The sequence below is a fragment of the Python bivittatus genome, unplaced genomic scaffold (genome assembly GCF_059951505.1).
Source record: "Python bivittatus isolate LINGU-HERP-01145 unplaced genomic scaffold, Pbiv_v1 ctg000170_np1212, whole genome shotgun sequence".
Classification (NCBI taxonomy): domain Eukaryota; kingdom Metazoa; phylum Chordata; class Lepidosauria; order Squamata; family Pythonidae; genus Python; species Python bivittatus.
The window spans coordinates 1,623,502-1,643,723 of record NW_028277039.1 but is presented as its reverse complement, the minus strand read 5'-3'; the positions used below and the strand labels follow the sequence as shown (position 1 = coordinate 1,643,723).

The 20,222-nt window shown below is 51.7% G+C and overlaps 1 protein-coding gene across 1 annotated transcript; it reads left to right on the top strand.

Annotated features, from left to right (window-relative positions):
• Positions 1-1,209: 1,209 nt before the first annotated feature.
• Positions 1,210-19,493, top strand: MMP15 (matrix metallopeptidase 15). The gene is made up of 10 exons (XM_088135491.1): positions 1,210-1,586; positions 1,993-2,141; positions 7,713-7,835; positions 8,906-9,213; positions 9,929-10,090; positions 11,186-11,361; positions 12,635-12,773; positions 14,298-14,448; positions 15,074-15,189; positions 16,493-19,493. The coding sequence occupies exons 1-10, from the start codon at positions 1,491-1,493 to the stop codon at positions 16,963-16,965; spliced, it is 1,893 nt and encodes a 630-aa protein (XP_087991617.1). The 5' UTR covers positions 1,210-1,490; the 3' UTR covers positions 16,966-19,493.
• Positions 19,494-20,222: the final 729 nt, after the last annotated feature.

Here is a 20,222-nt window from a genome sequence, read left to right as displayed (position 1 = left end):
GTTGGTAAACTTACAGGAATAGAGACAAAGACCAAAAGAGGTCAAGCATCGGTGTAAACACCTGGAGTTGAATACAGGTGCATTTTGCTCTAGAAGAATGGTTGAAGATTGGGTCTTTTCTTAAGGCATTTGTGGTGCTCAACTGTATTTTGAAGTTTTAATTAGTTTTTGCATTTTTATTTATTTTATTTATTTGTTGGATTTCTCCCCCACAATAGGGGACTCTGGGTGACTTACAAAAAACATTAAAACTATAAATATATCTAAAACACATAATACATCCAGAATTAAAAACAATACTAAAAAAGGGAAATCCAAGAAGATGGAAAATCAGGCTGCGGACAGCTGGCCACTACGGGGCTAGCCATCCCTCCCCACCCCAGGCCAAGTGGCAGAACCAGGTCTTCAAGGCCCTTCGGAAGGCCAGGAGTGAGGGGGCCAATCTCACCTCCGAGGGCAAGATGTTCTAACGGGCAGGGGCTACCCCAGAGAAGGCCCGCCTTCTGGACTCCGCTAATCGGAGTTCTTTTACTTGAGGGGGTCTGAAGCATGCCCTCTCTGTGTGATCGGGTGGGACGGGTTGAAGTCATAGGGGTGAGGCAGGCCCTCAGGTAACTATTTGCACTGAACTTCCTAGAACCCCTTAAAAGTGCATCTTATTTGTCCTGTGAAATTTATGTCCAGTTTGCTAGAAATCTAAGGTCCTGATTGATGTAGTTTGACACAAAAAGCTGCAACTGGTTTTAGAAACAGCTCCTGGCAGCCCGCTTCAGTGTGGGGCAAAAGCGCTGGGGCCAGGACACCCTCCTGGACGCTGGTCCCTCGGAGGAGGCTGCTGCGATCCTCCGCGTGCAGAGAACATCCGGTGAGCCGGTGGTTAATGGGGAGAAACTGCACCGGAACTCTTGGGAGCTTCCTCCGGCGAGCGGCTGAGCCCAGCGGCGCAGCCTGCCTCGTGGGCTCGCGCCTTGAGGCAAAGGTCTCCTTCAAGAGCAGCGTGGCTGGCCAGTGAAACCCCTGCTGAATTAGGCTCCCTGAGCTCGATGCAGCCCAGGATGCGCATAAGCGTCTCTGGGGAAAAGCTGCAGGCCTCGGAAAGGCGGGGAGGGACTCCGCTATCTTGCCCGGGCTACGCTCGGCTGGACCTGTGCGTGGGGCGGCGGCTGGGCTGGGCTGGGCTGGGCTGGGGCTGCGGGAGCCTGGCCGCGACCCGGCTGGCCGTTAGGCGGCAGCCCTCGCCGCCCTCGCGGCCGCCGAAAGCCCAGCCCAGCCCAGCCCCGGGCGAGGGGCGCAGCGCGCGGGCGGGCGGCGCTTGGCGGCTCTGGCTCAGTCGCCGGGGCGGGGGGAAGGGTGGGCAGGCGGTCGTGGAGACGGGGCGGCTGCGGACTGAGCCCCGCGCCCAGACCGAGGAGGCCGCGACGATGGTCGGGGCCGGAGTCCGGCGGCCGCGGCAGTGACGACGCGGGCCGAGAGCGAGGCGAGCGCCCAGCATGGGCGGCGGTGGCCGGGTGCAGCCGCTGCAGCTACTGCTGCTGCTTCTCCTGCGGGTTTCGGCGGGGCCGGTCCCGGGCGAAGTGGACGCCGAGGTGGGTCGAACGGGCCGCGCCGCGCCCCTCTCTTCCCCCAGAGCTGGCCAAGAGCGAGCCGGGGCGGGAAGGCGGGCGAGCGCTGGCGCTACCCGCGCAGCACCTGCTCCAGGCTGCCCCGCCGCAGCCTGCCAGCTGGGCGCCCCGCAAAGGCGCAGCGGAGCCCGGGGGCCTGTTTGGGCGGGTACCAGCCCGGCTGCGGTCCGAGCGCGGAGGCAGAGCTGGGCCGCTCTCCCGCCCCCACCTGCTGCTTGCGGGGGGGCGAAGGGAGGCCGCACCGGCCGGCGGTGGGAACGCGTGACCTCCGCTGGCTCCCGCCCGGCGGGCCGGGCCGGGCCGGGCCAGGCATGACTCCCGCTGGCCCCGCGCGCTGCCAGCGGCTCCTGCCGCTCTTGCTGCTTTGCAGGCCTGGCTGCAGTCGTACGGCTACCTCCCCGCGCCCAGCCGGCAGCTGTCCCCCCTGCGCGCAGCCCGGAGTCTCTCGGCCGCCCTCGCGGAGATGCAGGCCTTCTACGGCATCCGGGTGACCGGCGCGCTGGACGAGGAGACCGAAGCGTAAGTGCCGGGCCGCCGCCTTCCCCAGGGCGGGGGACCCTTCCTCCGTGGCCGGGCGGGCGCCGGCCTCCCTGCCCGCGGCTTAGCCCTCCCCGCGACGGAGGCGCCGAAAGGGCCCGGCCGCCCGATCGCCTCCCCGCCCCGGCGGTGGGAAACGCGCCTAGATGCGTGCGCCCAGCCGGCGCGACCCCCTCCTTGTCTCTGCTTCGCTGGAGCGTCCGCAGGCCAGCGAGGCGTGTCAGGAAGGGCGCTGAGCCTGCAGGTCTTGCCCAGCGGTTCTGCCGATGGTCGATCGGAGGTCCCCCTCGGGCATAAGCCCCTGTGCCGGAGCTGCCGGGGCCCCTCCCGGGTGTGGCATGAAGTCAGGGCTCACCCCGTGAGGTGCCAGGGCTGTGGGTACCTTGGATGAGCCTCCCAAATCTCTTCCAAACATTCCTATCGAATGGTCAGTCTTAGGCAGCAGAAAAGCAAAATGAGGATTGGGAGTTGTAGAATTGCCTTGCCTTGATTCTCTTCGATAGAAGAGGGGAAAGGAAAGGAAAGGACTGGAAAGGACTGCCGGGCTTCTCTTACTATATCCAGAGTTTCCGCAGGTGGCATCTGACCCTCCAGGTGCCTCACTGTCCGCTGAAGCATGATTTGCCACACCAACAGCAAGTGGATTTACAAATAACAGACAAGCGATGCAGCATTTAGGACGAGGCTTGCTTCCGACTAGAGTAGCAGAGCAGCTGGCAGCCCCAGAAGTGCTTCTGCGCTCTCATGGGGCTTTGCCAGAGAGGTTTGGACGAGCCCAGGATCGTTTTCTCACTAGTGGGAATTCTTTATGGTGGGCCGGCTGACAGAATTTCCTACTGACCGCTCCAAAACGTCCTTTTTTCTGAGTCAGCTGAAAGAAGGGGACGCCGAATGGGCTGTGCCCCCACTGAAGCAATGATCGCTTACTAGGATTTATGCTGCATTTGACAAAGTGGGTAGGAGAGCAGCAGCAAACTGAGATTCACCGTTTGAAACAAGATAGCCGTACGGTTCTTGAATCTATACCAGATTTTCAGTTATTTGCCAAAGATGTAAGGTGGAATGATTTGGCTCTGACTGACCTTGCTGACCAGCTGAGAGATGAGTTGGGGAGACAAGGCACCCAAGATAATTTGGAAGGAGTGTTCCAGCGTTGCTTGTTAATAGATGGCTGGTTGGAAGAGTTGAGGCATGGAAGGAATGGAAGGGGAGGGGAGGGGTTTGACAGCCTCTCTGCGCCCCTGGCCCCCCTCCCTGCATCCTCCCGGGAACCCAGCGCCAGGGAGCCCATGGAAATAGGAGCACTCGGGAGATCCCTGCTCGCAGCAGGAGCAGTTTCTTTTCTGCCTCAAAGATGTCCGCAGCGCTGTTTGCAAGCTTCCCGTTCTCGTTCTTCTCCTCTGTTACTCAACTCTCTCTATGCCCTTCCTTGTTTGAAAAACATGCAGAGTTTGCAGGTGCTCTGGGGGACAGGGAGGCAACTGCCCTGCCTCTTCATCTGATCTGTGACTTGATGCTTGGAGCCCAGACCCTGGCTGAAAGGCAGTACTCCATCTTAGCCGCTTTAAATGAGTTTCTGGATGATAATATGGAAAAAAGATTCATTCGTCCTTTATCCTCACCAGCATCCTTATTTTTTGTTTTTTAACAAGATGCTCTTCTTTGAGGCCTGCTCATGATTTTAGGGTGTTGAACTCTGTGACTGTCAGGGATCACGACCCACCACCTCTTATTCCAAGCCTAACAGACTGCTTTCGAAAGGCATAGGCACTCACAGAATTGGGCTTGAAGGGGGCTTACAACTGGATCAAAACGAAAGAGGGTCATGAATACTTAACTGCCTTTGATACCAGATATAGCAAATATGAATACTCAGTAATGCCCTGTGGTTTGGTTAATTGTCTCCAAATTCATTACAGTAATAAAATGTTTTCTAATGTTTTGAACAAATATGTAGCAGTATAATTGGATGGCATTTTTTTTTCAGAAAACCCATCTTTGTACAAGACTCAATTTTTGAGCAACTCTTCAAACACAAGCTTTTTGTGACAGGGGAAAACTGCAGTTGATCTTCCCCAGTTGGACTGTGGGTTACCTGATCTCTATAGAAAGAATACAAATGGATCCTGCAAAAGTATAATCCATACTCTCACGGCAGGCACCTAGAAGTATGACAGATATGTCCAGTGTTTTCTAGGCTTTGCAAATTTTTATAGAAAATGCATCCCTAATTTTACAGAGTGTGCCACACCTCTGTCAAAACTCCTAAAGAAAAAACATAACTTAAAATGGTCTACTCAAGAGCAAGCAGCATTTCAGGACTTGAAAATCTTTTTCTCTTCCCAGCTGCTGCTCAAACATTCAAGACTCCACTTATCCCTCTGTGGGGCAAACATGCCTCCAGACTGACTATGAAGCGTTCTCTTTTGGGCACCAGGAGATGACAAACAGCCTCCTGCGTTCTGTTCAGTTTACTTCTCCCAACCGAATGGAACTGTGACATTTTCAATAAAGCATTGCTTGTAATAAAAGCAGTGTTCCGGCAATGGAAGCATTCCACAGAAGGAGCAGTCCTTCCAGTACAGGTATGGAGAGATTACAAGAATTTGAAAATTCTGCAAAAAGCACCATCTCTCCAAACTTGTCAAATCAATTGGGCACAATTTTTCCTGTTCAAGTTTTTGAATCACCTATATACTTCGCTCACAGGACATGCTGTCAGATGCACTATCATATAAACCTGAATATGATCTTGCATGCTCACGCCTTCCTACCATAATTCTGCAGCCAAGCCACTTTGCCCTTCCCCAGGGAACAGACTCTCCAGGAAGACGGGGGGCAGGGAGGCAGGCTGTAGATCTGCCAGACCAGATTGGAGTGCCACAACAGCAACAGGTTCCATATGCCTGGACTCAGATGGATGATCTCCAGGGAGACCCATATACGGATTCGTCACCTTTTTCTTTTTCACCTTTCTCACAGTTGCTTCACAACAACCATTTATACGATTTTCTTCTTTTAGGGGAAGAGACATTGCAACTCTTCCATGACAGTAGAACTCTGGACGTGGGATGTGTTTAAAACTCTGTCAGGCACTTAGAGAGCTCTGGAGGCTGAGGGCAAAAGCAGATGCCCAGGGCAGTGCTTCATGTTGGTCATTGGGAAGCTGGATGGCTTGTTTCAGCTTCTCCCTTCACCAGGAGCACCTCAGGATTCTGTTTATATGGATTCAATTACTGATTTTCCCCCTGTGCACAGTTAACACAACTATTTTTGTGGTAATGGATTTGTTTACCAAGATGGCTCATTTTATTTCTCATAAGGGCCTTCTGCCAGCTCAGAAGACTGAGAAACCTTTTCTAGTGCTTCTTAAAAGTGTGATCCTAGGATCCTTGAGGATCCCCCAAGACAGTCTCAGGGGTCTGCAAAATCAAAATTACTTGCCATCCTACATTGAAAAATAATACAGTATTAGAATCCCATCAAACAATCGTGAGAAGAAGTAGCAGCAGCAAATGCATCAATTTCAACTTTTAATACAGTACATATTGATAAATGTAACCCATACAAATGAAAGCTCTTTTGAGGTCCTCTATAATTTTTAAAAGTAGGAAGGGGTCCTAAGAGCAAAAAGTTTAAGAAACATTGTTCTAGACCATGCTTTCAGGTACAGAAGATTAGTCAATCAAGTTATCGTGGATTGCAACTCTCAATTTACATCCACGTTTTGGCAGATCCTCTTCAGCTATTAAGGCATTCAGTGTATCGTATTGGAGTAATCCAGGCTTTGGTGGGTAGACTGAGAGAATCAACCAAATAAGAGCAGTGCCACCACCTTTTCAGGCAGCCCCTGCATTTTGCCCTGCAGAACTCCTGGATCTACTGTTCCTCACACCTCAGACTTGTGCAGGAGAGGCAAGATGGTCAGCTCCTCCTAAAGGAACAGCTAGATTTGGCCAAGGTTGCCTTCAAGCCAGATGAAGATGCACACAGGCAAGAGGGTCCTAAGATAGCAGTGTTGCTTTTCTCTTTAATTTCTTACTTTCTGCCTGCCTATCTAAAAAGCTGGATTTAGTGCTTATTGGCCCCTTTCCAGTTATCCAGCAAATTAACCCAATGGGTTTTTGTTTGCAGTTACAGTACTACTTTGATGAAGATTTGTCTGGTATTCCATTGGGCTCTGCTTATTCATGAGGAGCCCCCCTGCCTCTTTGGTTTTAAAACTGTTCCTCCCACAACTATGCCGGTGAATGGGAAAGAAGAATAGCCCTCACTTACCTGACTGCAACTGGGACTGGCAAATCCATCGCTAAGTGATGTGGTCATAAAGTGAACCGTGACCGCACCTGACTTACAACATCAGTTCCAGCTGGGGTCATTAAGCAGATCACCCATGGTCGTTAAGTGCAGTGTCATGTGACCATGACTTACAACTTCCTGCCAGCTTCCCCATTGACCTTGCTTGTTGGAAGCTGGCTGTGAAGGTCAAAAATGGTGATCGTGACCGTGGGATGCTGCAATGGCTGCAAGTTCAAGGACTGGTCATAAATCTCCTTTTTCAGTGCTGTTGTAACTTCAAATAGTTGTTGAAGACGTAGTTGGTAAGTGAGGACTACTTGTACAAAGCAGAATGTATTCTGGATTCTAGATGCAGGAAATGTTTGGAGCATTTGATTCACTGGAAGGACTGTCCTGAATCTGAAAGATTATGGGAAACACAACAGATGTCCATGCCCCACATCTTATGCATCAGTTTCATCTGAAATTCCTACACAAGAATTTCCCATGGTCTGCCACCACTCTCACTAGACAACCCCAGGAAGAAGAGGGCTCTGTGCTTCCTGCCGTGATAGATTCTCCAGTCCAGGCAATCATGCATCAAGCCTTGTTAGTGACTTTGGGAAACTGCCAAATAAGGGTGGGGGAAGTGAGTCTCTAGTTGCCTTTGTGCATGAAAGGGGAGACTGCCAGGAGAGGTGATGAAGAGGACTGTGGAGATAGCCATGAAGAAGGAATGCAAGAACAGTTTCATAAACATCAGCTTAGCCATGAAAGGGAGGAGGCAGTGAGAAAGAAAGTCAAGACTGTCTTGGCTTGCTTGGGTATAAGAGCGGAGGAGGGGGAAATTCAATTCTGTTGTTATACCCTGTAACAAAAAAGTAGTTTCAGTACTTGTGGAGCCTCCAGCCTACCTTGAATGCCCAAAAGGAATGGACTATTAAATTCAATTAAATCACATTTAGTGTTTGCTTTGCCCACCTTGAGAATGTAGCCCTAGGCTCAAAGCCCCCTCCCCAATTACGCAGCTCTGTTTTAAGTCTTAAAAACCTTGCATCCTGAAGTTTATTCCTGCAGTGATCACTGTACTCTCCAGGCCCAGAGTAACCCATGAGGTCTCTGGTCAAGGGTGAGCTTCAATGTGGGTCTCCCGCTACATTCCACCACCAATTCTCAAAATGTCAGTATGCTAAGAGTCCAGTCGGGAAGACCTTTTGCTGAATTGTTTTGATTTTCTTTTTGCTGCTTGCCTTCCCTGATTATTGTAACTTGCAGATGGATGAAGCGTCCCCGGTGTGGAGTCCCTGACAAAATTGGGGCTCAGGTCAAAGCTAACATGCGACGGAAGCGATACGCGTTGACTGGACGGAGGTGGAGCCAGACACACCTGACATTTAGGTATGTCCAGCTGTTGAGGCCTGAAACAGAGAACATGGGGAGGCAGGGGTTGCTGTGGACCTGATCATGTAGTTTAGTTGCAAACCCTTTAAAATGCTAGGTGAAACGATGCATGGTAGAATTTTGCATAAATTTACTTGATGCCAGGATCTGGTGATTGCAACATTCAGATTTTGCCAAAGAGAGGGTTATGAAGGAGGAGGGGAAGGGCTGGAGGTAGGGGTTGTGATCCATGGAGAGGAGCCTAACGTTCAGTTCAGAAGGCCAATTCCGTGTTGGGGTGCTTGCTTGAAAATTTCCAAGACCAGCAGGGACATTTCTCTGCTTCTAGGAGGACTAGCAATGTCTTTGAAGAATAAGGATTTTACATTAGTCTACAGATTTATTCTTGCATTTTGAATTTGAATTGTCTGAGGTGCACCTGGATTATATTGTCAAAGGCGCTTTGACTGTACAGTCACAAGTTCAGTCCCTGCTGATTTTCCAGATGCTTGGAATAGCAACGGTGTCTGGAGTCCCTGGAAGAAACATTCTTCCTATAGATTCTCTTAAGACTCTAAAGCCTGAGCAGTTTTTTGTGGCATGAGCCTTCGTGGGAAATGGCCCACCTCATCAGATGCCCCCCATGCCCTGGTCAGAAAGGTGGCAGCTGTGATGCATTAAACCTGTACGTGAACTGAGGTACAGTGGCGAAAAAACCAAGCAACAAAGGTGAGGCCTGTGGATAAAAAGCTGTGATGGGTCCTCGTAGCAAGGTGTACATTTCAAAGGCACTCTCTCCTCTCTGCCTTTCTGGAGCTCAGCACCTGTCCTCAGCTACTTTTCTGCCACAGGACCACCCTTCAGCTTTGCTGGAAGCTGCTGTTTACCTCCGCAATTAAGTTTGGCTGTCCTCTTGCATCTTTCTTTCAGAAAGCTTTGGGGGCTTACATCCCAATTGCTGAAGCATGGGGAGCTAAGAGAAGGAGTGACATTACAGCAGTGGGGGGAGGCTCCCTGAAGGACCATCTGTTCCCCTAACCAGAGGTAGTAAGACTTCTCTATGTTTTCCCTTCCCGTTTTTTTGGTAGCATCCAGAACTATACAGAGAAGCTGGGGTTCTTCCATTCGTATGATGCCATCCGCCGAGCTATCCATGTGTGGGAACAAGTGACCCCACTGGTCTTCCAAGAGATCCCCTACAATGAAATTAGACAGAAGAGGAGAGAAGAGGCTGACATCATGGTGCTCTTTGCCTCGGGATTCCATGGGGACAGTTCTCCCTTTGATGGCACTGGGGGCTTCCTGGCCCATGCGTACTTTCCAGGTCCTGGAATGGGAGGAGATGCTCATTTTGACTTGGATGAGCCGTGGACACTAGAGAACATGGAAGTGTTGGGTAAGGAAGTTGTCTTGAGTAGGAGAAGGTGTAGAGGGAAGAGGGAATGGCCTTGAAGGACAGGAGGAAGAACCACTTCCGAGACAGCAGTCAGATAAGCAGGACTTGAGCCCATTCTAAGAAATTACTTTGAGTAAATGTCTCAGACAAGCCCCTCCCTAATTTACATGAGGATAAAGTGAGGGAAGGAGGAAGCACATTCAAACTTGTGAGATTCTGTTACTATAAGCTTTACAGTAAAAGAAGTCCCGACCAGTATGGCCTTGGTTTCTTAGTCTGGTCTACCTTGAAGGGCTGATAGGAGGAGAGAGGAAGAAAGGGAAAAAAGCAACTCATGTTGGCCTCAGCCTGGAGAACTAGATGGCCCTTTCCAAATGATATCCATTTATCAAGTCTCCAGAGGACACTTGACTAGATTAAACTGGCGAAGCATCCTGGACTTTTATTTTCTTTTATGCTTGACAATGTTGTGACTGTTCTAGCTACCATCTGGCTCAGTTTCCTTCCCTGAAGCCAGCTGCTGGCCCTGGTTGCCTCTCTGAGTAGAGGTCCATGTAATTCTTAGCACAGAATCTTCATTCACTGTAGATATTCCTCCTTCAAGCATGGAGGGCTCTCTTCTGCTCTCCTGCCCTGTAAATGGGCAAGCATGGATCAGTGGGGTACAGAATTTTGGAGGCCTTGAGACACCCCAGACCCTTGCTGTTATCTACAGGGAATAACCTCTTCCTGGTGGCCATCCATGAGCTGGGCCATTCATTAGGCCTGGAGCACTCTAGCAACCCTAGTGCCATCATGGCTCCTTTCTACCAGTGGATGGATACAGAGAACTTCAAGTTGCCAGATGATGACCTCCGGGGCATCCAGCAGCTGTATGGTAAGTGGTAACCAAGTGATGTTCTGTGTGTGTCTGTGTGTAGGGTTCAGGTTAAAAAAGAGGGAGGCAGGATAAGTGTCCACAGCTGCCTCTCTAGACAGATCTCTAAAGAGGCTGCATGGAAGAAGCCGGGTCTCTGCCTGTCGGGGATCCCATTTCCCTCCTCATCTGCTGATCAACAGTGACCAGGTGGAGATGCTGAAGATGATCTTTGCAACCATCTTCATGATATTTACCATTCTGTCTCAAGAACTGCCTGGCATCTGTTGGACAATAGAAGAGGCTGGAAAATGTTCTTGCTTGGTGAGGGACAAATGGTAGGCTAGATAGTGGCTGTGGAAAAGATTTACTCCCGGTGGCTGGATGGGTGTTCCGTCTGGTATTTGGTCCATCAGAAAAGAGCCCCAGGGAGTCCCATGGCAGTCACTGCCTGACTGACAGTTCCTGGAGAGTAAGCCTGCTTTGGCAGCTGCCCTTCTTTCTGGGCATACTTTGGGTGCTTTTCTTCCAGAAGGAGGGTGACTTGGCACTGACCAAAAGTTTCTTTCTGTTTATGAGCGACTTTGGCTCTTGGGCCGTGTTCTGTCTGCCCTGACATTCCTCCTAAGGCCTCCAGAGCACCCCCAAGTGGCAGGGCTGAAGGGACCCATTTTAGCCTTGAAAAACACTTGGTCTTCCCCAAATCCTACTTTTTTTCCCATCATGAGCAATTTTTAAAGGCAACTTTGCAAAGGTTGGCTCAGCCCATCACTGGCCATGCTGCCTGCAGCCCTGGGAGGGCGAGTTTCGTTTTGTTTTGTTTTTTATTAAGCACTTCTAAGAAAAGGAGAAAGAAGGGGGGGGGAAACACAAAGTAGAAAAACTGGGAGTTTATATGCATCATAGAAATAGGTTAAATTTCTCAATATCTCATTAATTAGTGTAACTAAACGTATTATATCATTTTAAAAACTACCGGACCTTGTTAACATCAACAGCAATACCCAACACATTATAAACCACAAAGAGGCCAGCATCTAAAAAGGAATCAGGCTCTTGCCAAGAGGAAGATTCCCACCCTGGCGACACCCGCACTGGTCTTTCCTTTTCCATCAGGGACTCTGGGAGAGCAACCCACCAAGCCCTTGCCTACCGTGGTGCCCCGGAAGCCAGATCGGAAGCCTCCAGGCAAGCCCCCCCAGCCCGGCCCCCCAGATCAGCTTGAGCCCGACATCTGCGATGGGGACTTTGATACAGTCACTGTTCTGCGCGGAGAGATGTTTGTGTTCAAGGTGCTTCTCTTTACGTTGCTTCGCTCGCTTCTTCTCACAAGGGGTTTTGGGTTGTGGCTTCTGTGGTGGAGAATCCTGGCCAGCTGTCCTGGAATCCAGGTTGCACGTTCTGGAGAGCTCCCCTGGGCTTGATGTGAGCAGACTTCCAGGCTCAGCCCTACAGAGCCAAGTTCTGAAACAGGCATTTCCCCAAGAACACAAACAAGCCTCCTTTGGCATCTTGTGCTCTGGATGCAGGACGTGGTATTTGCTTTCCCGATACCCGGCCCAAAATAAAATCAACTCGAATGCCAGTTGAAGAACGTAAGAACAGGCTGCTAGGTCAGGCCCAAGGCCCATCCTAGTCCAGCATTTTGTCCCTCGCAGTGATCAACCAGTTTTCTTGGGTAGCTGCAAGTGGGAGACATACCCCCTCTGCCCCCCACCACTGGTCTCTTCCAGTGGGCATTTGCCCAGAGGTACATTGAGATTCGAGTCTAACAGTTCTTGATCATGAACTCACCCAGTCCCTGTTTAAAGCCAATCAAGTCTGTGGCCATCACTGCATCTTCTAGTAATGAATTCTAGCTTGCTTCTTCACGTGAAAAAGATTTGACGTTGCTGTGGTGCTGTTCCCCCCGCCACCCGGCATGCTCTGTAATAAAGAAGGGCTCCATAGGAGACCCTTGTTTTGCCTGCAGAAGGGCCCAGATCCAGTCCTGCCTTCCCAGCTGCAGGAGGAGGGGGCTTCCTTCTTGGCCCGGCACTGCTTGCTGCGTCCCTTCAGTGGGATCATCCCACTGGAACAGCACCCTTGCTTTTTTCTCCCTCTGGCAAAAATGTTGGAAAGGGTTTCTGCCCAAATTAGGAAAACAAATTGCACCGACTGGTATTTCTGATGGCCTTTTTCCAGAGTGCAGGTTTTCTGCTTTGTTTTCTGAGTTGAGTCTTCAGCTCTTTCTCTGCTCGCCAGGCGGTAAGATGGGAGTCTGTTTGTTCTCCAGAAGGCGTGGGCCAGCCCTGGTCGGATTGCGGTGCTGGAGGGGGAAAGCGGCAAATTTGTGCTCCATCCGAGTGCTGAGCGTTTGGGTGTGAACGAGGGGGAGAGGAAGATGGCCACTTTAATTGTTACTTTCTTGTTAGTCTTTCATTTTAATCATTCTCATACCGTAATGCCATTTCAAGATCTCACTCTTCTCTTGAGAGCAGCAGAGCAACAGGCTACATACACACTGTATATAAAACCACGGTCACATCTCAAGTCAGGAGCTGCTTGTCGCTTGCTTATTTTCAGGGCCGCTGGTTCTGGCGGGTTCGCCATAACCGGGTGCTGGACAACTACCCCATGCCCATAGGGTACTTTTGGAGGGGGCTCCCTGGGAACATTGACGCTGCCTACGAGAGGCAAGATGGGCGATTTGCCTTCTTTAAAGGTGAGTGGCTTTAGCAGTGGGCAGAAGGGGAAAGCGGAGGCCTTTGGCTGGGTCTGGTCCGAAGAAAGAACAGAGGGTTCTTCTCCAGATTTCACCTTCAAAGCCTTTCTGGTCTTTTGGGGCAGATGCTCCCTCTGGGCCCAAGCAGGGCAAGTGCCCTCCAGAAAGGATTGCACAGCCTTGTTCATTGGCACCAGAGAGTCAGTTCCAAAGGAGGATCATGTCTTCAGTGGCTTCTGCAGTCTCCTTAGCCATGTCCCTTCCAACTGCCCTCCATGCTAAATTCTCTTGGAGGGAGGCAGAGCTTCACAGCCGTGTGTTGCCTTGGGACAAAATCACATGACCAAGAAGGAAGTCAGGATGTCAGGATGGTCCTTGGGGGCTGGCAGGCAAAAGCAGCAGAGGATCTGGGAACTGTCACCAGTCCTAGTCTCCAAGGTCCATCCCCTGGAGGACAGAAAGTCAACCGGAATGAATCTGAAACCCGAATGCAAGGCAATATATACCATTTCCTAAATGTTGCTGGGGCTTGGTAGTTGACACTAAAATAGAGCACTTGTAGGATAGAACTGATAGGTGAAGAGACACCATAGAAAGAAAGGAGGAACAGCAAGGCATGTAAGCAGAAAAGGCCATGATTCTCTGAAAGTGCTTTGGGCAAGGATAGATGAGAGAAACAAAAATTGAGTTCTTGCAACAGTTATAGTACACTTTGCTAGATTTAGCTGTGATTAACAGGAAAAAATAGTTGATGAACTCAAAATGGCAGGAACATTGGAGCAAAGTAAGCAACATCTGGGAGTGATGGGTGGGGATCAGACTCTAGGTCCTTCCAACCCTGTGATTTTATGGTAGCATCATGTTAATAAAACATCATTAAATATTTATCCATGTCTCAGGAAACTGGATTCCAGGAGATCAGAGAAAGGAAAATAGGATTTTTTGATGAGAAATGGATAGCCATGTTGAAAAAGGCCTGGGGTTGTAGTTGCTTCTAAACTAAGCCCGATGTAGCGATGTAATGCTGCAGCTGAGCAGAAGCCCTCTAATGCCCCCTAATAGCCATAGAAGCGGCCTGTCCTCTTCTGCACTTGGTTGCATCTGGGTCCCTCCCTGGACAACCCACTTTAAGAAGGGCCTGGGCAGCCCAGAACATGTAATCTGGAAACCAAGGTCTGTGAGCCATGATCTGGAAAGGACGAGCCTGGAGAAGAGAAGATTTTGAAGGAAAAGTGGTAGCAGAGGACGAGAGCCGAGATGTTGGAACATCAGGGGAGTGGATTTGGGCTACTCATTGGAGGTGTTTCTTAAGGGGAGGAGGAGTTTGGCAGGAGAGGTGGCTGGGGCCAAAGGAAGGATTTCGGCCATCCCTCAAGGACGTTTGAGTTCTTTTGCATTGCAGATGCTGCAGGTTAGATTACCCACCGATACCTCACAGCTGTATAATTCCCAGCGGGCAGATGGCTTGGCTTCTCAGCAGCTTGGCTTGGCCTGGCCTGATTTCCCTGCGTGTCCTTTCTTCAGGGGGTCAATACTGGCTCTTCCGAGAGGCAAACTTGGAACCAGGCTACCCACAGCCCCTGAGCAGTTACGGGCTGGGCGTTCCTCATGACAAAGTGGATGCTGCCGTCTGGTGGGAGCCCACAGGGCACACTTTCTTCTTCCAAGGAGACAGGTGGGTAATGGGTGGCAGCAGTGGCCCTGTCTTCCTCAGACTGGCGCTTCCCGCGGCCTTGGACACATCTCTGAAGGACCTCGTGGGTTTTAGCAGAGGTCATGACTTATTTGTAGTATTCCCTCTGCACGCACATACAGCGTGGCTCCCATGCAGGCCGGCTGTCTATCACCCCATGGGCAGAACTGCGCAGGCCACTTCTCCAAAGCCATCTTCTCAGGGGGAGCATTTTGTTTGGGAGCCAGGAAGCTACACTAGTCCTGCAGCTGCTCTGGACAAGGGGGGACCTTCCCGGGCCTCCAGCTGGTAAAAGGGGCCCCTTTCCCAGAGAGCCATGATCGCCATAGTGTTTGTGGGCCTCTGGCTCTTCTGGGCTGGAACTGAGGGAGATCTCCAGGTGGTTGATCCACTTGAAAGTGGACTCAGAGAATGAGTTGGGACAGTTTGGCCAGTGCTGCAGAAGAGACGGCGACCAGCTCTGAAGAACAGGAGCTGAGGCGAATCAAAGGGTTGATTCTGCTAAGAGCCACAAGGGGCCACAGTGGGGCCCTTTGGGATTTGATGCTCCCTTGAGTTTCTCTGAGTCCCAAGAAAGCAGTTCATCGAGGGCCCTTTCCTCCTGCAGGTACTGGCGCTTCAATGAGGACGGGAGCTCTGTGGACCACGGCTACCCAAGGAAGCTCAGCATCTGGGCTGGGGTCCCTCCTGCCCCCAAGGGCGCCTTTCTCAGCCCTGAGGCCAGTGAGTAGAAAGATCAGACCTGGGAACATAGCAGGGAAAGGGGGAGTGAGGGGCAAATGATTGCAAATAGGAAGGTCACCCTGGCCCAGAAGGAGGGGGACCAGCTTGCCAGGGGTGGGAGGCTGGAGCAAGGGAGAGCTGAGAACCACCTGGGGTACAAGTGGCAAATTAAACATTACCCAAGGATTAGAGGATAATTAATGTAACACTAATTCTTTATCAAAAAAAGAGTTGTAGGAAATGATTGATCAATTTGCTCAATGCATGCCTACATAGACTGGGGGCAGCGTTATTAAAACAAATCATCCATTCGGGGCTGGTTTCAGCAACCTGATCTTCAGATGTTTTAGACTACAATTCCCAGGGTCAGTGAGCAAATGAATGTCTTTACAGTCATGTCCATGCCAGCCTTGGGGATTTGGGGAATTGAACTCCAAGTTGGAGAAGGTTGAGTCTCCCTGTGAGAGGAAAGACCGCCTGGGATGGAGAGGTTCAGCAAGAGCTAAATAGTGCTAAACACGCAGCTAAGCAAATCCATCTTCTGCTCTGCTCCCTCTGCTTCTTCCTGGAAAGGAAAAGAAAAGAAAAGAGTTCTAATGTTCACATCCGACATCAAAGAGTTGGAGGGTTGTGCCGTTAGAGGAAGTCATGGAAAGGGATGTGCAGCCTCAGCACCGGTCCGTTAAGAGCTTCCCTTTGCTGCTGATGTGGCAAATCAGCAAGAAGCCGCTGACCATCCAGCCATCCTGTGGCTCCTTTTCAGAGGCATCTGGCAGGCGGTGGCAAGGTGTCCTCTTCAGTGGACCAACCTTTGGCTGTGTCCATACAAAATACATCACCAGTTTACAGAAGTAACTCATTTTCTAGGTTCCTGCACCCTGAACCATATGTAATTTAAAGTGCTAGGCTTCCACAGTACCCTTCAGCCACAGAAAAGTAACCCAGTTTAAAAGCAGTCAAGTGTAACATGCTGATACAATGCTGGGTCTTTATGAACCTGTTCCGTGAACCCAGTCACCAAGGCCTTGGGACTTGGCACCCCCTGCTTGCCTCCCTTTCTCACCCATCTTCTCCTTTTCTTCTTTCCCTTCCTTCTAAAAGTGCAAACGTGGTGCTGGTGCCGCTGGTGGGACTGCCCTGAAGAGCCGTGCTTTGCACAGTATACTCTGTCCAAGGAATTTTTAGTCCAGATGCCCAGTGGGGATACCACACCAAAGGGCCCCGAGAGTCTCTTAGCTGGCAGGGGGAGACGGGGGGCTGGGGGGGGCCTTCCTGACACGTTGCCTCTCCCGCTGTCTTCCAGCCTACACATATTTCTACAAGGGCAGGTTGTACTGGAAGTTCGACAACGAGCGGCTGAAAACAGAACCTGGCTACCCCAAATCCATTCTGCGGGACTTCATGGGCTGTCAGGAGGAGGTGGCTGTGGATCCAGACCCCGGCCATCGCTGGCCTGACTCTGGCAAGCCCCCCTTCAAGCCCAGGCAGGACAAGGAAACGGAGGAGGGCGCTGCGGCCCCTCGCCCAGGCCTGGAGGAGGAGGAGGAATCGGCTGTGGAGAAGGATACTGGGGAGGGTGGGGGGCGGGGGGGGGACGTGGACATCGTGGTGCATATCAACGATTACCCGCTGACGGTGAGCATCGTCATGGCAGTGCTGCTGCTGCTGCTGCTGCTCTGCGTCCTGGGGCTGGTCTACGTCATCGTGCAGCTGCAGCGGAAGGGCCATCCCCACGTGCTCCTCTACTGCAAGCGGTCCCTGCAGGAGTGGGTCTGAGGCTGGGTGGCTGCCATGGGGCAGGGCCAAGGAAATGACTTCTCCCGCATCCCCCGTGCAACTTGGCTGTCCAGTGGGAGGAAATCTTCGGGGGCCTGGGCAGACTCCATGGTCTGTTGCAGGGAAGGTTCGGGGGGCCCAAACGTGGGGGCTGCAGCCTGGTGCCGACTTGGATGCTGGGGTTTGAGCCTCTTCTGCAGACGGAGCAAGGAGAGGAAAGGCAGCTGGTGATGTGTGGCTTTTCCTAACTTGCTGTTGGAGCTGAATCCTGTAGATCTTATTCTGCACTCTGAGGTCCAGGCCCAGGCTTTGCTGTTTGGGATCTATTGGTCCTCCTCTGCATCCGTTCCAGAGACACATTTGGACCTGCTAGCTGGGCCTTGGGGGCAGGGAGAGCCCCCCATGGCCAGTGGCAGCAGTTGGGCATGGCCAGCAATGGGCATCAGTTAGTGGCCAGTAGGCCAGGGGCTGAGGGGCTGACATCCTGAAAACCTTGATCTATTTTTGTAAATTGTTTTTTCCGGAGCCTCTTTGGTTGCAAAGCTAAACTTGGAAAACTTCTTTCTACTGTAAATGTGTTTCTACTCCTACTGATATTTACTGCTGCTTGACCCCTCTGAAGATGAGGCTCACGCTGAACAGATTCTTCAGGAAAGGTCTGGTTTGGATGCCCGCGGAGCTCTGTGTCACTCCTTCCAGCCTTCCCCCATTTTTCTGCTCCTTGGTTCTCTCTTCATAAACTCTGGAGTGAGTCCTTGATGCGCACACAGGCCAGGCCCACTGGTTGCTTCCCACATCTGACTTGAAGACCCTTGGGAGGTATCAGGGTGTAGCTCTCCACAAGGAGGGGCCATCTGTTTCTTCCTGAGGGCAGCCATCCAGCAAAGCAGTCAACAGGGTGGTGGGAGGAAAATGTTCCTTTTCCTGGATCTGTTAGCCATCAGCCGTACTTTGGTCCCACATTCAGAGACTTGAATGGCCACCAAGAGTCCACTTGAAGAGATGATACCCTGACCACTCTCCTTTGGAGGGGAAAAGGTCCCTTGGGCAGAGGCAGGTGGAAGGAACCACTCGCTCAGCAAGTTATATGTGCAGGAACCGTTGATGGGCTTTCTCCCGTAGATGAGAACTTTCTGTGAGCAGGTAGGAAGAGGCTGTAGAACTGGGCCTGAGCCCCTGACTGCCCAAAAAGGATTTCTGAGTCACTGCTTAGGGTGCAGCTCACCTCAACCTGATGTGCTCCAGCTGTGTGGCGTGACAGCTCTCATTTTTGGCAGCAAGTTGGCTGGCATCTCTAGGGGCTACGCAACATAAGCAGGCCAGCCTGCTGTGCCCTTGATAATTGGTGAAGTGTGATGAGCAGGTTCGTCGCCAGCTCTCAAACTGGTAGGAACAGAACCCCCGAAACCTGCGTGGCTTCTGCGCTGCTGCTGCTGCTCTTCCCTCTGCCCGTGTGCTTGCCTGGAGCTTCCTTCTTGCTGCACATTAAGCCTTGAGGCATGCTCAGTGGAGCCAGGCCAGGCCAGGCATGCAGAGCCAAAGGGAAGGGAATGGTTGATGGCTGTGGGCTTTCTATTCTGGCTTGTGCTTGGTTTGTGAAGAAGAAATGGTGTGTCTGGTCCTGAGGAAAACTGGCTTCTGGAGCCTGTGTATGGTATACAAATGTAAATATTGCTGATTTCATTATTCATCCTGTTTCTGTAGAACCATTGGGGCCAATTAGCTCACATGTCCCTCTTCTGCATCACTGGAAAAGTAATTTGAATGCTCTTCAAGGGTTTTCTGTTCTAGCTTCACTGCCACAAAGGTTTTACATGCCTGGAAGTGGCACTTTTTCGGTGGCTTTTGGAGAGAGGAGGGAGAAAATGCTGTCTGATGTATTGCTCCTGAGAGCGAGTGGCCTGCCTCTGGGGGGAGGGCCTTCAGGCACCGGGGAAGGCCAGTACAAAGGAAAAATGCTTCAAGTGGCTTTGAAATGGTACCTTGGGAGTAGATTGAAGGAAGGGGTGGGGGGTAGTCTGTGGGGTTAAGGGAGGGCAGATTTTTCTTTGGCCCCCAGCCATCACAGCCTAAGGTGCTCCCCTCATGGCCAGGAATCCGTGCCTTGCCTTCCTCCTGTGTCTAGCTGTCCACTGAAGATGCCCCGCTGGCCTTTGGGAGGGGTCTTCTGAGTCAGGCCTGACCCCTAGGGAATCCACCTGGCTAAAGGGAGGGGGGCTGGGGGCCTCCTTCCTTGAAGAATGGCTGCCTCCTGCAGCCTGAAGTCAAAGACCCCCTTCTTCCCTTTTGTGGGGGCTGCCTGGTTCCCATCTTGGAGCCCAGTGCTCTTTCAGGGAAAGAAGCCGATCCACTGGAGTTGGTATTTGGAGTGTTAGGAAGGGTAGTGGGTTTGATGAAAGGCATTTTCTGTGCACCGGATCTGGCAGCTTGTCTGCTGACTGAAGGCTGAAAGAACTACATCTGTGTAATACACAAACACCCAAATGGTCATCTTTCACAGGCTGTCAATAAAACATGTTTGTGCTGATGCTTCTCATGAACTTCCTGTGTGTGCCCAAGTTGGTTGCATTTCTGAAGATGAGGCTTCTTGTCAGAGCTGTGGGCAGACCTGAGCTGGAGATCAGGCAGCCTTTCCTTTGGGACCCTCGGGGGCATTTTGAGCCAGCCTGGTCACAAAGGGGTCCAGGGGAGAGGAGCCGATGCCAGCCAGGCTGAAGAGGAGTTCCGGATGGCCCCTTCCCAGCCCACCTTGAGGGCTCAGGTCAGGGAAAGGCCAGATACCAGCCACTCCTGGCCAGCCAGCCAGCATGCCATCCCAGCCCCACCCAGCAACCCTTGGTCCCCTCAGCTGCCCGGGAGAGTCCAAAAGGGACAGGAAGTCACGGCCCCTTTGGTCTGACTGCCTTGTCCTCTGTGGCCACCTGCTTTGTTGGCCTTTTTCCAGCCTCCCCCTGGGGATGGACACGCGCACAGTCTGTGGGAATTGGGCCTGATCCTTGTACAATAGACCCTGTCAAGGCAGCTGCTTTTTCTCCCTCCCATCAGGAACAGGCTGGCTCTGTTACTGCTGCCCAGATGTGCCAACCCCAAGGCCAGAGGGCTGCCCTTCACCTGCCTGAGAACTGGGCGGTTCTTGCTGCCTCTTTGTCCTCTGCAGCCAACTGTGACTTCCCATTTGGTGGTTGGAAGGCTTGGCTGCTTTTAGCCTCTCGTGGTTGCTGAAATGCTCCAACCAACAGCTCTGTGAGTTTGCAAGC